At 32.4% G+C, this 13,280-nt stretch overlaps 1 protein-coding gene across 1 annotated transcript in view; it reads right to left on the minus strand.

Annotated features, from left to right (window-relative positions):
• Positions 1 to 13,280, minus strand: part of LOC116419034 (collagen alpha-1(XIX) chain-like) — a 42,840-nt gene that overhangs the window by 10,669 nt on the left and 18,891 nt on the right. The window contains exons 8-9 of the mRNA XM_031968609.1: positions 12,228 to 12,398; positions 10,089 to 10,155 (exon numbers count right to left, since the gene is read on the minus strand). Of these exons, the coding sequence (XP_031824469.1) occupies positions 10,089 to 10,155; positions 12,228 to 12,398 (238 nt within the window). The remainder of the gene's footprint in view (positions 1 to 10,088; positions 10,156 to 12,227; positions 12,399 to 13,280) is intronic.

Genomic DNA, 13,280 nt, shown 5'->3' on the forward strand with positions numbered 1-13,280 from the left:
TTTTTTTAATTGTTTGAAACTATATTTCAACATATTTGGTTTCCTTTGTAATTTTACATATTATTTTATACATTTAAAAGTATTATTCTGAGAAGAGGTTCATAGATCTCACCAGACCACCAAAGGGACTTATGATACACAAAAAAATGAAGAGCTCTTGGATTCTATATAATTCAAATGAACCATTTCCAGGCAATTATTTGGAAATTTTAGACTTCTAGACCTTGTCTTGTATGAAAAAATAGGTTGGGATTCTTTGCTTCAAATTTAGAGATTAGCTGTCTACTTCTATCAGATTTGATAAATGGTTCTTCCCTGAACTGAGGCTATATCACATTCTGGTGACAATTTTTGGACTGACTTTGACTTGCTGAACTATATTTAGGTATATCACTTCAGTTTCACATTTTAAAAATAGTCTTAAAAATACCTTCCTTCCCTTAGCTATTCCACAGAAATGTTTTAAATATATGTGGGACCGGAGTTCTTTGTTTTATTAATACAGATGAAATTATTTTAGGAATGACAATCTGGTCTATGTTTACCACAACTCCATGTTATTAATGCTATGCTAGGCCAATATGTGTGTATGTGTATTTATATGTTTTATATATATATATATATATATATTAGAAATTACTCATATTTGTTCTCTAAAAGTTACTTTTATAAGTTATAAAGGACAAAGTTTCAATATTATTGAAATTGTTCCAGGTCTTCTTTGGTAGAATATTTGTTTTCTTCTTCTCTGCCCTCAAAGATATAAACCCACCAAATAACAACACAATAATAACAACAACAAAAAAACCCTCTCCTCATTGGTATGCTTTATTATATGTTAATAGGTAATTGAAATGTTGGTATTTGTCATTTTATCTATGTAGATATCAAAGAAGTATGACTTTAGAAGAAATTCTTAGATAATCACTATGATTTGCTTATGGTCATAAGACAGGTAATTTGGACCAGGTCTTCTTGACTCCAGGCCAGATTTCCAAGTAGATAAAGTACATGATCTCTCAAGTCTTTTCTAGCTTTAAGATAATCACCCTTCTTCAAAAAAGGAGATTTTGTCAGTGGAATTTATGACAAAGATCTAAATTTCAAAGAATGAGCTAAATGCTCAGTAACTTATAATGAAGACTACATCTATATGTGAGAGCATGAATCCTGCTTTAGACACTTAATAGTTGTTTGATACCATGCAAATCACTTTAGCTTTCTGGACTTTAGTTTCCTCATGTATAAAAATGGGGATAGTAATAATAGTACCTACCTCACAGGATTGTTGGAGAGAAAAAATGAGTAAATATATGCAAAGTGCTTTGCAAATATTAAACAGTTATATAAATGTTAGCAATTATTATTATCCACTGTGCAATGCTGTTGGACACCTTTTATAATGTACTAACCAAACTCCTGACAGGGACAACGACCATAGGTGGCTCTCTTTTATATTTTTCTGTGTACCAAAGTTCTTTTTAACTTCTACCCATTACTCCTATTTCTGGTTTCTAGAGACAAATAAAACAAAACTTATCCCTTTTCCACATGACATCCCTTCAAATTTTGAACAGAGCTATTATGCTCTCTCTCAATCTTCTTTTCTCCAGACTAAATATACTCAGCTCTTTCAACAAATTCTTATATGTCTTATACTCAAGGCTTTTTGTCAAGCTGCTTGTCCTCCTCTTAATAATCTAGCTTTTCAAAGTCCTCCTTAAACCAAGATGTCAAGAACTTAATATAATACTACAGAGGAGGTCTGATAAGGCAGAGTACAGTGAAATGGATCCTTCTCTATTCCTAAAAACTATTTTACTCCTAATCACTGCAAAATCTTGTTAGCTTTTTTGACTGTCAAACGCCACTTTTGACTGATATTCAGCTTGTAGTTCATTAAAACCCCTAGATTCTTTTTGGAACAGTTGCAATCTATCCATGTCTCCTCATCTTATTATATCTGTGGAGTTGGCTTTTTTATATGCAAGTATAAGATTTTACATTTATCTCTATTGAATTTCATCTTATTAGACTCAGCCCCATGCTGATCCTCTATCTAATTTGTCAAGATCCTTTGTGATCTCACCTGGGTCATCCAGTGTTTTAGTCATTTTCCCAGCTTGGTATTATGTGTGAATTTAATGACCATGACATATCTGCCTTTCTACAAGTAAGTTATTGGGAATGATGTTAAGTAGAACATAAGTAAGTAAAGATTACTGGGGGTACTTCACTGCAGATGCCTTGCCAGGTTGATACTGAGTTATTAATGATTATTCTTTGAGTCTGGCTACTCATCCCATTCTGAATCTATTTGATTGTATTACTACATAGTCCACATTTCTCCATACTTTTTCACAAGATTAATATGATATACTTTATCAAAAACTTAGCTAAAATCTAAATAAACTATAATCGATAGCATTCTCCTCATTTATTATTTTATAATCAAAGAAAAAAAGAAATGAATTTCACCTGGCATGATTTTATCTTGATGAAGTCATGCTGACTATATCACTTCCCTTTCTAAATATTTGCTGACCATCTTTTTAAAGATTCTTCCCAGGTTTTTCCCAGGAATCAGTGACCTATGGTTAACAAATGCTGCTATTTGCCTTAACCAATTTTGCTATGGGCAGCTAGGTGGTACAGTAGATAGAGCAGGGGACTTGAAATAAAGGAAATTTTTCTTCCTGAGTTTAAATGTGACCTTAGACACTTACTATCTGTGTGATCTTGGGTAAGTCACTTAACTCTCTTTGCCTCAATATCTCATCTGTAAAATGAACTGGAGTAGGAAATGGCAAATCACTTCAGTATTTTTGCCAAGGAAACCCCAAACAGGGTCATGAATAAGAGAAAATGACTGTACAACATTTTGCTATATCCTATTTTCCATGATCTTTTAGATATCACTGACAGTAGTTCAGCAATCACATCTGCCAGTTCTTTTATGACCAAAATATGTAGTTCATCTAGAACAGGCGACTTGAATTTATCAAGGACAGCTAAGTGCTCTCTTTCTATCTCCTTATTTATTGTGGGTGTCAAGTCCCTGTTAGTTATTTTTTCTCCTTGTCATTTCTAGTATAACAATTACTCTCCTTTGCAGGAAAAAAAAAACACAACAACAACCTAGAAACAAAATAAAAAAGGCTCTGTCTTCTCTTTTCTCAGTTATCATCATTCATCCACCCTAAGTAAGGATTCAATCCATACTTTGATCCTCCTTTTTTTCCCAATATGTCTAAACAAACCCTTTTTCTTGTCCTTAGTTTTCATCACCAATCTCAACTTATTCTGAGTTTTAGCATTATTGACATTTAAAAAAAAAAGAAGGCAGAGCTAACACTCTTATGTTTAACTCCTGTTAGCTGGCCTTGCTTCTATCTTATGACAACATCAAGAAATTCAAGTGATGTGATGCCTCTGGAGAGAAAGGCATAAACAGCAAAAAAAATGCAAAAAGTAATATTTAATTAATAGTTTTGACTATAAAATGAATGTATCAACAATAAAATATTATTAGAAGGCAATATTCTTGTTCAAGTCTAAGAATTAAGCATTGCTATATTTCCATATTAGGAATTATATTATGTTACAGGAGTTATGGCTTAATAAGGTAGAAAGAGACTAATTTGGGGAAAGTCAATAAAAAGATCAAGTACTACTGCTTATAATTTTATAAATGCTACTGTGGGGCCGCTTGTGAAGAAATTAATTCCTACATGACATATAGACTAGCATTCAATTTGAGATATTATTTATAGAATTGCTTCTTAGAGTAGATATGTCATAATACAATTTACCAATATAAACCATTAAAAATAACAATTCCATTAATTTGAATTACAAAAATATCATATTTTGGGATTTATTTTAGATAAAATGATTATTATAATTACTCTTATAAATTATTTCATTTGTTCATATAAGATTTATGGAGATCTTCAAGATTATCTGACTTGATTGTAGATGAGAGGTATTTAAGCCCATTTAAATAAGACTGTCTTCTAAGTCTGTTGATATACCTCACTTAAGTAAATTGAATAGAGACAGCTACAAGTTTAAAAAAATGATAGACTAGGGAGGAATGAACATTTTATAAATTATGTGTTTGATTTACAAAAGAACTGATAAGAAGACTTTTAAAATAGTCTAAATATTATTTAACTAATCTATTTAGTCTATTTAAATATTATTTAATTTTAAAAAATACAATTTACAAACATTTTTTCAAGAATACATCTGGTATATAAAATGAGGGACATTTCTAATTCCAATATCACACATATTCCAACAGGATAAAAAAATTAAAACAAAAACTCATCAGGCTTGGTGTAGCCATTTTCCAGGAAAATTTCCCATGGATATAATGAGTTTTATGTCTAAGTGTCCATTAATCACCAAAGCAAGTTTCTACTTGTTTCTTTCTTCCACCCTTCTCACCCACCATGCATCTTCATATCTTTTCCCTCCCTTTACTTCTCAGTTTCCTTGTATTCATGATCTTCCTCTATGAGAATATAAGCTCCTTGAAGGTGGGAACTATCTTTCGGCTTGTATTTACATTCTTATCACTTAGTACAGCACTTGAAACATAATATGTGCTTAATAAATGCTTGCTGAGTTGACTTAATTTGGCAAGCATTTATTAAAAAAACCCAAAACAAATCATTTAGTAAGCACTTGCTCTATTTCAGTTACCATGCTAATTGCTGTTGGAGACATAAAAACAAAAGTTGATATTTAGAGTAAACAAGTACATATATAATTTTAGTCAAAACCCACACAAGCCAAATATAAAAGATAACCTTGGAAGGGAAGATGCTAGTAGATACAGGGAAAGACTTCCCGAAGTAGGTAGTACCTAAGCTGAGTTTTGAAAGAAGACATAGTATAGTGGAAGAATGTGTGTAAGGAAGAACAAATAGACCAGTATGATGAGCAGTATTTTTGTTATTTGTTCACACATATCAAATTATTTTTTAGCGTAGTTTTATTTCTCTTACTAGATTATAGACTAGACATTAATTTTCACTTCTGTTGAAATTTTGCTATATTGGCAAATATTCTATACTCAAAAATCTCAAATGGGATAAATGATATTATTGATTTGAATGTTCCATCCAATAATGCAGATCACTGCCATTTTCCATGACTGCCCATCCTGTGACAGTTAAATCTGCCTATAATCTGCCACAGGGAGAGAATTTCCAAATATGAGGTACTTTTCTCATTTTCTTCTGATATTAGTAGGATAGTGGGGGGTCTGTAGGCTATACTTTGCCTATGACAACCCATTACATAAGCAATAATAATTCAAAAAGTATATTTTAAGTGACAAGTTTCCATTGTACAACTGGCAAATAATTTCTAATTTTATCCAGAAAAGCAATTACTTGTGCAGTGTCATTTAACTTAATTATAGGCACATCTGTTTCAAACACCTTCAACTTACAAACAAAAGTACTCACAACTCACTTTTTCTTCCTTCCATATGTGGGTTGAATGGGATTAAATTCAAAAGCAATTGGTTTTGGTAATTTATAATTTTTAAACCAAACAGGAAAAAATCTTTTAAATAATTACATGCAACTATAAATTACTCACCTTTAAAATACACACCAAAATAATTATTTAGCACAAGGCTAATGATTTCTTATAAATCCTGTCCAACTGCTAGATAATTAAAAATAATATGTTTTGTATGCTCTAAATGAAATGGGAACGTCTGTGCTCTTAATTGCCTTTCCTCTGTTTTTGGGAAATCTTTTGTCAATTAAACAGTTTTTGGCCATGCTTTCTAATGGACCAGGAAATTAAATAGTTCTAATGGAAGATTACTGACAGTTAATACCCACATTTTGCCTGTTAAGGCAAATCCATTACAATCACTTTAAAAAATGAACTCAGTGTTTTGGCATCCTTGGAGAATGGGAGCACCAAGGCAATGACGAGGAAGAAGGTAACTCATTGGATCACAGTATTGTGGAGGACAATCAGGGACCTTCTAGGTCATTCTCTAATTAATTTAAAAAAACTGTGTGTGGTTTTTTTTTTTTAGTGCAATTAAACAAACAAACAGCAGCAACAACAAAACAAAAAAACCTCTAAGAACAGAGATTCCATAATCTTCCCTGGTTGCCTATTCTAGTGTTTAATTACCCTTTTCTTTTGTTATAATGAACCTATTTTCTCTTGTTCCATCTTCTGTAGGAAGAGAGAACAGCAGATCAGCATTCTCTGTGAAACTCTGCATACATTTCTTCAAAGTACTTTTGAGCTTCCAGGTTAAATAATATTTTCTCAAAGGACAATTCAATTAGATTTAATCTCAGAGAAATTTATTAAGCATCTGTTATGAACTAGGCTTATATCTTTGATTTTGGGAATTCAGAGATTAAAAAAAGAAGAAAAAATAAGAAAAAAGAAAGAAAGAAAGAAAGAAAAAAGATTGTTTGTCTTCCCTTGAGATATTTCCAATCTATTGGGGGTGGTAGGTTACAATAGTTGTACAAATAAATGTAACCAGCAGGTGGCACTATGTGGCAAGCTTTAAAGATGTAGGTGAAAAGTAAAAGCTAAAGTTTAGGAATGTAGACCAGTTATATTCTTTGCAGATCACATCTTTCTTTTCTCCCTAGCCAGCTATGCAATGTGAACTACCTTTTGTTCATACCTTTATACCCTTTTTTTGGAGGCTGCATTTCTCACTAAGATGCATGCAGAGCCATGCTGGTAAATGTTTAACAATCAGCTCTCTCTTCCCCACCCCACCCCTCCAAAATGACATGACACATTTTAAAAACAATCTGTACTGTTCACATTTTCTCCATCACTTTTTAAAGTCTAAGCAATCAATAAAAGAATAAATCAAGTTCTAATTCGTAGAAATTGCCAATTTCTGAGGTACAAATGCTTACACTGAAAATATAATAAAGGATTCTCCCAAGCTGAGTTGATTTCAGCATATCCCTAGATTCCCTGGAGCTCTTTGCCACCTGAATTTTGCTTACTCCTACCTTAACGGGCTAGGAGGAAAGGGGACATGGTCCATCTCTCTCTGATGTATAAAATATATAACATGAGTTATAAAATCAAATCTAGAAGGCTCTCTCTCATTTAGCTTAGCCAAATAGTAGTGGAAACTGGGACAGCTAAATGTTTAGGATTTTTTTTTTTTCTTTTCAATCAAGGGTAAACTAGCTTTTTAAAAAGCATTGAATAATTTAGTATGTAAACAATTAGAGCTAACAGATAAGCTTTTAACATACATTTAACCAACTGGGGTGGGCATGGAAAAGGGCAGCCAATTATATCTCTTTTATCAGTCCTTTTGTGGAGAAAAGTTCACTAACAACCAGATACACCTGTACTTGCAGCTTCAAGCTTTTCTATTGTCTGTGACAGACAAGCAGAGGAAGTATCTGTGGAGCCTCTATTCCATATCCTCATTTGAATTACACACACTTCCAACCCAGTATGTTCTTCACAAACTCCTCCCAGGGTGGATGCTTTTTGTATAGGACTACAATTCTTAGAATCCACACAGTTAGGTTTCAGAATGTTACCCTGCCCACAGGGAAATCAGCTTGAATATCTAGTTACATGAATATAACATGAATCAGAATGCAATGAAGAAAAGGAGGACACTAATTAAAGTTCTCTAATGGTATCTGATGAGGACGACATACTTTTTTAGGCTGTGGGGGGGGTGTGGGTGTGGGGTGGACCACAGTTGCTGGCAGGTTTTTTGGAGGTTGTGGTAGGTGAGCTGAGCCTTGAAGAAAGAGAAGGATTTTCACAGGTAAATAAGAGATATCATCATTTTTTCCTCAAATTTCTCAAAACACTCTTCTTGGCTCTGTTTTGTCCTTCTCACGTGCCACTTACCTATATCATACTTATTTGGTCATCTGTCATGTCTCTCATTAAACTCTAAGGCTTATTTTTTTTAAAGGCACAGAGTATATTATTTTTCATCTCTGTATTTTCAATATTTAGCATAGTTTCTTGCATATAGTACCTATGTAAAGTTTGTTAAGTGAACTGGATGCAGGATTTTAAATGTCAAAAACATTCCCTATCCCTTCTCTGATTATCCCCTTCTATCATTTTAACTTTTGAGATAACAACATCTCACTGATGACTCACAAGTCACCTGATAGCATATTATGAACCATAGTATGAACATTTCAGAAAATTAATCAAGCAATGAGGTAAGCCATTACTTTGGATTTAATTCTGACTAATAAGAAAGTGTTGGTTGGATATCAAAATAGAAAGAATAGGAACCATCTTGCATTTCCTAAAAAAAGCATTCTGGATATAATAAAGGATTAAAGATCCCATTGTCAGAATTTCTAAAAGGAAAAATGGCATGAGAAAGACAAGACAATTCAAAAAACAAAGTTTTGAAAATGAAATCACATATTTAAATAATTGTGATTGCATAGAAAGTTGTTTGACAAAATCATATTTTTAAAAGTATATATAAGAAAACTAATAACAAGGATGAATAGAAAAATGTGGAATGAATATATAAGAATAATTAGCATCTGAAAATGTGAAATCTTAAATGAGTTATAAAGAATGCAATGGTCTGGAAAAACTAAGAAAGGCTGGCCTCACAGCTTAATATAATGGGTTAAAGTAATATAGTATAATTACATAACTCCTATTTTGTGTCCACCTCCTCTGTTATGGAGAATGATCATTAAATTGGGAAGGGTGGAACCAACATGATTAAATGACTACTAAAGCCCAAGATGGGTAAGAAAAGAAAGCACTTAGGTTCAGAATTGAGCTCAAGTAAGTCCAGATAAGAAATTCTAGATGTCAATGCAGAAACATTAGTGGTAATGTTGGTGAAATAAAGTAGAATCAGAGAGATGCCAGAAGAAAGGAAACAGATAAAAGTTTTAATGAGAGAGACAGACAGAGATAGAGAGAGACAGAGAGAAAGACAGAAAAAGAGACAGAGAGAAAAAGGGAGAGACAGAGAGAAAAAAGAGGCAGAGAAAGCAAATACTTAAATCTAAAGATTATTGATTAATGTATTTGACTTTTTGGTAAAATTCTAGAACAATTATGTTAAACTTAAATGGAAACAGGACCACTAAATTGCACATAAGGATACCTGATGGCCTTTAAAAGGCTTAGAAAACCAAAAATTGATGTTCTATTGCAACTTTTATTTATTCAATATTATTAAATATTTCCCAAATGTATTTTAGTCTGGTTTCTATGATACTTGAGTGTTGTGGGGAGCATTGCCATGTTTTTGACATTTCTGTTCTAGGATGTAACAAACTGATCTTATATCAGTAGATAAATACTATGTCAAATATATTCATGATTGTCTTGTGGATGGACAATTGTGAAAACAGCATAATGTGAGCTAATGGTAGTGTGAGATAATATAGCTGGGTGAATTAATAACTGGTTGCACCACAATGTACCAAAAGAGTTAAGCTGAAGCTGAATCTGAAGGGACTGTCACATTGAAGAAAGACTGAAATTTGTTTTACTCCAGAGGGCTGAAACATCATTGGTAGGCAGAAATATTTTATAGAGGGCAGATTTTTGCTTCATAAAAGGAAGAACTTTTTAACAATTATAACTCTGTGCAACTTAATAAGGAAGTGAATTTCCCACAACTGGAGGTATTCAGAAAGAGGCTGAATCCTTATCTGTCAGATTGTAGAGGGGATTTCTGTAATGCTTAGTTTAGGTCAAGGATAATACGATTTTCATTTTGAATAGATTTGGTAGAGACTTTAGAGATCATTGATAATTTTTTAGGTGAGATACCAGAGTTTAAACATATGAGATAAAACCCCACTAGAGAGAACAAGTATATCAAGTGATACACAAATCTGTCTGGTTCTTCAAGATGTTCTTAAATTCTAGTCCTTCTAAAGTTAATCATGCCATAGAGACACAAATGGTAGAACTCAAATTCAGGTTTTCTGATTCAGACTGCGCTTTTTTCCCCACTAAAATTACACTCAGATCTTGTCCAGAATTGGATTTTTCCATGAAATAATTTCAGAAACACAGACTGAAAATCATGTTCTAACCTTCAAAAATCCTCAGGACCTCTTGATTTATGTAATTTTTTATTTCTTCAAATGAAACTGCATCAGCCTGGAGAAAAAAAAAACAAGAATAAATTGTTACAGCACAGCATCTTACAAATAAAGATGGAATAAAAAAGTTGGTTTTGTAACTCTATCTCTGAAACTATCAAAGAGATAAATTTAATCAAAGGATAATATTTTTGAAGGTTGATTAAACAAAGTTGCAAATATCTTTTTTTGTTGATGAAATGCTGAAAAGAAACTGAGGTGTTTCATTATTTTAAAAAGACCTATTCTGAGCTGGGTTTATAGATAAGCCATAAGGGTGTCACTTTTTCTATATATGGATAAGTGTTTCTGCACTACATAATTAAAGAATATTCACATTTCCTCTTACAAAACCCGTGGGATTAGATATACATTTTTACTATTATTATTATTACAACAGATTTCCCAATAATATTAGTCCTACTAGAATATAAGCTTCTTGACTATATGGATTTTATCATTAAATCTCTAGTGCCTAATGTAGTGTTTAACAATATTTATCACATGGGTTATTTAGCAAATCCTTGTTGATTGACTGACAGAATTAAGTTGATTGCTAAAGAAAGTTAGGAAATGGAAGAATTAAGGATTGGTTTAATAGGTTTTCAAAAAGGCAGCACCTGTAATAAATAAATTGGTGAATATCATTTATTGGGACCAAAATGAGATTTTATTTTTAGGACTGAAAACTACATATTATTCTATCTTTAGTAAATGAAACTTCTTTTATTAAAATGGTTTAAGCCTGTGGTTTACATTGAGAGATAATAGAATTGAACCATCCTCTGGTCTTAACTAAAAATAAAAAAGAACATTAGTATCTCATACCTGAGAACTAAGGAGAAAAGAAAAAAAGATAAAACCTCTTAAGTAAAGCTTAATGGTGTAAGCTAAATTTTTTTATCTACTTGAGAAAAAAGCCCACATACAGCTGTCAAAATTATTCCAAATCCTTATTAAAATCATTTAAATCTGATTTATACCACCAACTACAAATTTTAATAAACACTATTGCTTTGTTTATTTTTAAATATACATATCTAATTGTTCAATTTTGGAGATTATAGGTCATGTGTGCAATGGCCAGGGAAGGAAGGATAGAACACCAAGTAAATTCCTTTCCTCCCCCCATACCCCCAGATCTATTTTCATTGTATAGAGGGCAAAATAAAGCAGAAACTCTGTTGGTTAAATTATTTCAGTTAAGGGAAATATCCAGAAACTTGAGTAAGATCCAATTCACGATAGTGATAGTTTGTCTAATGCTTCTGACATTTCTGTGAAGAAGTCAGTGTTCACTTTGACCATATTTTTTAATTCTAAGATATTTTATCTCCATTAAATAAATAATAGTCATCACAGTGAGGATTATTAATAAATAATCTGTTTTCTTTACATAGGTTTAATTAAAAAGCATGGTAGACCAAAAAGTTTTCCCTGGGAAGACCCTCATCAGCATTTATATTCTATTCTATGTCCATCATTTAACAGACTCTTCAGAAAATTGAGTTTTGATGTTATATAGACCCTGTCTAAGAATTATTTCATATCATTTTGGTCCATTTGCTTTTTAAGCATTGAATTAAATCTGTGAAAGACCTCAGGATTTTGATCAAATCAATAGGCAAGACTGATAATGGTACATCTCTTCCCTTGCTTGGTAGAGAGCTGATGGAATAAAGGTACAGAACCAGACAAATGTCTTCAGACATTTTTGGTCATCAACATGATTTGGTTTGGCTTTATGCTACATATTTTTAAAAAAGGAAGATTTCTCTTGAGGTGAGGAGAAGAAGGAAGAAAGTTGATGGGCAGCAATAGATATGAAAAGAAAAAATAAAGAGCATCAATAAAGCATTTAAAAAAGTTTTACATAGGAGAGTAGAAGTCCAGAAAAAGTCAAAGAGAGCAGTTTGTTACTACTTGGTTAAGTTCATATATGTCTTTAAAAAATAATACATTGAATGTGTTTACACATTACAAAGTTTACAGTATTTGATATAGTGTTTCCCCTGTTTTCCATGTTTTATTTGTGATATTGAATTCATAACAATAATGATTTTAAAGAAAAGCAACTCTGATGTAGCTTACCGGAATTCCAGGGGTTCCTGGAGTACCTGGAGGCCCTTGATACCCAGGGGTTCCTGGAGAACCTTTGTTTCCTGGGGGTCCCATGGGACCTATTATTCCCTTTACTCCTGGAAGGCCAGGTTTTCCTCTTTCACCCTGTGGACCTCTGTCTCCTGGTATTCCTTGATCACCCTATTAGAGAAAAATGACCATTTCTTAGGGCATTATACTCATTTTAATAGCTATCAAGGCTGGAATGAATCAAACTACACTTATTTGCCTTGGTCTATAATTTTAATGTTTCATGCTGTTGCAACATTATAACTCTTAGGCCCAGGTTGTCAATGAAACAACAAGATAAATTGATGTAGAGGATTTTGTCACTTGAATTTTGTACTAGGGTATGAAAAGGCTAATCTATCAAATTTTAGGGCACTCAGTCTCTCCTGAATTCATACATCTGACCTGTTTTTTTTCCTGCTTTGTCTTATTTGCTTTCCATTTGAAATTCTTGCTTTTTAGACTTGTGGTTTATTGTGCTTGTATTTCAAATATATTGTACATTTTTATGTGTGTGTGTAGAGGTAGATGTACTCTGAACACATACATCTGCTTTAAGTTGTATACAAGCCTAGTCACCTGGGAAAGGGAAGCATTAAAAAAAATCCAACATAAATGATGGAAGCCATTTCTATTTGTCCTTAGATAGTTGAGTGAAATGCTTTCTCAAAAGGCATAAATGAAGGACCCATGAGAGATTTTCTCAAAATGGCCATTCATTAGGTAATATGAGTCAGGAGAAGTTAGAAAGTTATTATTTGGCTATATCTGAATTTGTTGTAAATTTTCTCTAATGCTTGTTTTATACCAAGGTTGCCTTGCCATTCATAAATATTTTAGAGTTTTATTCTTTTGGTTATAAGCAATATGGTAAATGTAAAAACCTCCATTTCTCTTGTATTTCTTTCAATAAAAAAGACAATTATTAGGATATCCCAAGAGCTAAAATGCTTGCTATGGAGAAGCATACTAGTAAGTTAGGAAGTGTCTGCTCAGTTATAATATGATAGGTAT

This window comes from Sarcophilus harrisii, chromosome 4, assembly GCF_902635505.1.
Source record: "Sarcophilus harrisii chromosome 4, mSarHar1.11, whole genome shotgun sequence".
NCBI lineage: Eukaryota > Metazoa > Chordata > Mammalia > Dasyuromorphia > Dasyuridae > Sarcophilus > Sarcophilus harrisii.